Source organism: Topomyia yanbarensis, unplaced genomic scaffold, assembly GCF_030247195.1.
Source record: "Topomyia yanbarensis strain Yona2022 unplaced genomic scaffold, ASM3024719v1 HiC_scaffold_24, whole genome shotgun sequence".
NCBI classification, from domain to species: Eukaryota; Metazoa; Arthropoda; class Insecta; order Diptera; family Culicidae; genus Topomyia; species Topomyia yanbarensis.
The window spans coordinates 108,165-112,610 of NW_026683426.1; the positions used below are offsets into that span (position 1 = coordinate 108,165).

The 4,446-nt window shown below is 42.6% G+C and overlaps 1 protein-coding gene across 1 annotated transcript; it reads right to left on the reverse strand.

Moving 5' to 3' along the window:
- Positions 1-1,670: 1,670 nt before the first annotated feature.
- LOC131695021 (zinc finger protein 492-like) lies at positions 1,671-3,819 on the reverse strand. Its single transcript, XM_058983555.1, has 2 exons — positions 3,527-3,819; positions 1,671-2,706 (listed from the first exon to the last, which is right to left on the reverse strand). Exons 1-2 carry the CDS (start codon positions 3,817-3,819, stop codon positions 1,671-1,673), a joined length of 1,329 nt encoding a protein of 442 aa, XP_058839538.1.
- Positions 3,820-4,446: the final 627 nt, after the last annotated feature.

Here is a 4,446-nt window from a genome sequence, read left to right on the forward strand (position 1 = left end):
CGCTGCTCTAAAGTGAAAAGTGCTCTTCAACCCAGTTAAGCTCAGCCGGAAATGAACCGGGATTCTGGCTGGTTCCAGTTCGTATTCCGGCTCCAGTGACACAACCGATTCTAGTTAGAATCGGTTGTGTCACTGGAGGCCGTGTGCGAACTGGAACCAGCCAGAATTCCAGTTCAATTCCGGCTGAGCTTTACTGGGAAACATCGATGAGATCTTTTTTGTTTTTTCCTGTTTTCTCTATATAGGTATACCTATCTGATATGTATTTCATCCTGCCAAGGAATCCAAAAACATCAGCTGTCTCCCGTTTTCCGAAAGTTCGCCGACCAGTTTTGCTTCCAAACTGAAGAAAAAACTACAGTTTAACTTCACCAGGCACAATCATCAGAATGAGATGCGGGAAAATATTAACCCAGAATGGTTTCATTTTACCGTCCAGTATGAGAAACATTTTACAAATGATAATCGTGTATGCCCAAAAGGTATTTGTGCGGATCTGCGAATTCTGTTTTTGTGGCATAATTCGACCAAGGGCTATGATGTAGCAGCGGTGGAGAGTAAGTCAAATCATACGGCTTCATCCGACCCCGGCAGCAGATGAGCGCTGGCGAATGTTCTCAGCCACCTGGAGGAGGAGGTTCAAGGCGGTTGTTACCAGACTTCGCCGATCTGATGCCTGGACTTTTTTGATAATCTCAGAGATTGGGTGTGCAGATGGGCGGTTGGAGTTCTGGGAGGGAACGACTTGCAACTTTAAGGTAAATTGTATGGAGTCATTTGTTTTTTTTACAACTATTGACGGACGTTTCATTGCAGGGTATATATGAAGACAAAAACACCCACAACAATGGGGTAACTAACATAAAGCTCGCCGGTGACAAAGTGATAGTCGCACGGTTGAGTGGACGAATCGATTCTCTGAGACTGGAAACGTAGACGCAAGGTTGTCAGATCGATTGGGGATTTACGTCTGCATATGGGCGAAGTAAGTTCTATGTTTCAAGCAATTTTTTAAGCTCATCTAGGGCGCAGAACAGACAGATTTTACTTGTTATTTTAAAATACTGTATATTCTAAGTCATTTAATGTTCAATCTGCGATAAGTATGTCATCAAGTGCCTTAATTCTTATTCTTTTTTATCTCACGTACGCACCGGTTCGGCAGGAAGCATTAGTTTATTTCAGCAATCCGTCCACAACGTTGCCAGCTCAACATAACGCATCCGAGGAGGAGCTTTTATGTATCCTGGAGATTCACCAGCAGCGTCACCGGTGACATGTTTGGAAGTGGCGGGCGGTACAGTCATGACTGGCAGCCAGGGCCACACTGTTAAAGTGTTCCGACTCGATAGCCACCTATTGCAGTTCACCCTAAATGGCCATTGCGGTTCTATCACATGTATTTTCATAGACCAGTGGCAGGCCGAGATGGGCGCATCTGGTCGCCAGGATGGTGTGCTATGTGTGTGGGACTTGAACTAGAACAGCTCCTACAAGACAATGGTTACGAGAGTGTTCAGCAGGCCGTTGGTAAGGGAGTGGATAATTTTTATAGTGTCGATTGTTGATAACAGGGTCATTTATTGGCGGCGCAATTAAATATAGAAAATTACTAAATACATTTTGATAATAAACAAGACTTCTATTTACATTGCCTTCAATCAGATAATTTATGTTAGAACTTGCTTTTCCTCTTCTATTTTCCCATTACCGCCTCCAGCGAACGCGTGGATGCTTTCGGTCGCGGTAGAATCCTTAATTTTTCCTTTTCGCATGCTACCATTCCTTGACCTGTCGTGCAGCTTCTTGTTTCCCATCAAATGACTACGTTCAACGAATCTTTTTACACACAAATCACAGTCATGGGGTCGTTCGCCAACATACCTGCGATTATGCTGGGTCAAATGTGCTCTTCGAAGAAACTCCTGCTCGCAGAGATCACATTTGTACGGGCGTTCGTTTGTATGGATTTGCATGTGCCGAGTCACGTGAGAATATTTTATAAACCCGCCACCACAGACTTCACATCTGAATTCTCGATCTTTGCTGTGGATAAGTTTGGGCTGCGTACGTTCTTTAGATTTAAGAAACTTTCTACCACAGATGTCGCAACTAAATATCTGATCCGCAAGATTCATATCGATGTGAACACGCTGGTGACGTTTCAAACTGTTTCTTTCTACGTAGCCTTTGCCACAGATATCACACTTATACGGACGCTCGCCAGTATCCATGCGCATGTGGCGAGTGAGTTCAGCACTAGTTATGAATTCTTTGCCACAAATATCGCACTTGTGCGATCTCTCACTCGCATTGATAAGTTTGTGTCGCGTGAGACTACTGTTTTCGGTAAACTTCCTACTGCAGATATCGCAAATGTAAGCCTGATCTTTATGGTTAAGCCGGTGCTGATCCAATTGCTCAGAAGTGAAAAATTCTCTGCCACATATCCGACAACGGTGCCGTGGTTCGCCGGTGTGTATCCGTTTGTGCTGGCTTAGATTTATACCCTTGGTGTATGCTTTACCGCAAATATCACAGGAGTACGATCGCGTGCCGGCATGTACGCGCTTGTAAACTGCCAGCTGTCTCTTCTTGGAGAATGATTGGTCACACATTCCGCATTCATAGGTTTTGTTGGTGGTTGTTTGCAGTACGGTGGCATGTGTGAAATTGTCACCTGGACTTGCTGATTGTGTTGTCTGTCTAGAATGAAAATAGGGAAAAGTGCATTCGATATTAATATTTTTTTTATTAAAAAGTATTCTTATATTTTAAAATCTCAGAAAAACGGGTTATGATCTCAAAAAATTTAACTTATTTTCGAAGCATATGAATTCAATGAAGCGGAATAAGCATATCATAACAACTTACCGTTCACCTATCTCCACCTTACCGTCCTATCACATGTATTTTCATTGACCAGTGGCAGGCCGAGATGGGCGCATCTAGTTGCCAGGATGGTGTGCTATGTGTGTGGGACACATTTAGGTTCACTAGTCGTATGGGACGACAATACTGGAGATCAGAGTGTATGTAAAGAGAGTGAAGACAGCTGTCATGATTATCTGTCAGTAATATTCCAAACGAACAAACAACCTCTGAAAATACATGGATTTGACTCGTTTGGAATGACACTGACAAATAATCATTGTTCCAATTTTGACAGTGTCGTCACTCTCCTTATATGCACTCAGCTGGAGATGTAGCTCGGGAAGTCAGGCTTGACTGTTGACAATTCACAACTAAGTCCGAAGATTATGCTACCTGGTTCGGTAATTTGTAACTACGGAAATCAAATGTGAATCGTTCGTTTCCCACTTGTGGTGGCGGAAAAGTGGTTCGGTCCGGGGAATCGTAATGGGCCAGCTAACGAAAACAAACACCGAAGCACAGTGAGTTGGTGTTAAAGCTCTATCTTTGATCCTAGTGCTGCAGGATTTTGCCAACATTTATACTATTTTTATTCAAAAAAAGTATCACGTGAACATTATGTATATGAACTTCTAAATTTGGTAATTGTTACGAATCACACTCGGCCTGGCCTTGGGTACAAGATAATAACTGCTTGATCTTCCACGAGCATGGTCCTGCCGGAGTGTTTGCCTCGCCCGATACCGGGGCAGCCTGTCCTGGCGAGGCTGCCTCTTGTGAATAGGAACCGCTGAACATTCCGATGAGGGTATGTCTAACGGTATTACCGACGGAGCCGATCGCTACACTACCAGCAGTAGCTGCGATTTGAGCAATTAATCCAAGTGCCTGGTTGGGAGCTACCATTGGTGCAGCGACAGCCGAGTGTGACGCAGGCTGGACCATCGGCTAACTCGATTCCGGCGAGGTGGAGCGGCTGCAATTGGTGCGGACCTATGAAGCGATGTATATAATTTCAAAGACATCTGCAATGCAATTACCAGTGATCATCAAAATATTTCGTGGCTAACGTTGTATTTCAGCAAAAAAGCAAAACAAGTTGAATTGATCGCAACAAATAAAATCGCTTTCTTCAACGAATCGTGGACAAGAAAAATCCAAATGCCAAATTTAACGGAACATTGCCTAATGACGTCAAATAAAAATGAAAGCGTAGCGAGCTTGTTAATACAAGATATTCGCATTTAAAAGTGAACCAAATCAAGTTTCTCATACTATGGTCGAATAATAAAAATTCCAAGTCTATGTAAACAAGCTCTGCGAACTGTCAAAAAAGTGAGGTTAAACATTTTCATCCAATGTTCTACAGCGAGAGGTTCATTTTAATTTGTTTACATTGCTAATGAATTTTGTACTGCGATTCACCACTTCATTTACCGCGTTGCCAAGAACTTAAGTGAAAATATTCAAAGCAGTGCTACCCAAACCATTCTTGCTGAGGTGAAAAAAATATTCAATATTCTTGCATATTTCAAATTTTAAAAAAATCATTAAAAAATCAATCTCATTTTT

Coding starts and splice junctions, on each gene's coding strand:
- LOC131695021 (XM_058983555.1), bottom strand. CDS start 3,819: ATGGTCCAGCCTGCGTCACACTCGGCTGTCGCTGCACCAATGGTAGCT. Junction 2,707..3,526: donor GGCCAGGCCGAGTGTGATTC/GTAACAATTACC, acceptor TTTTCATTCTAG/ACAGACAACACAATCAGCAA.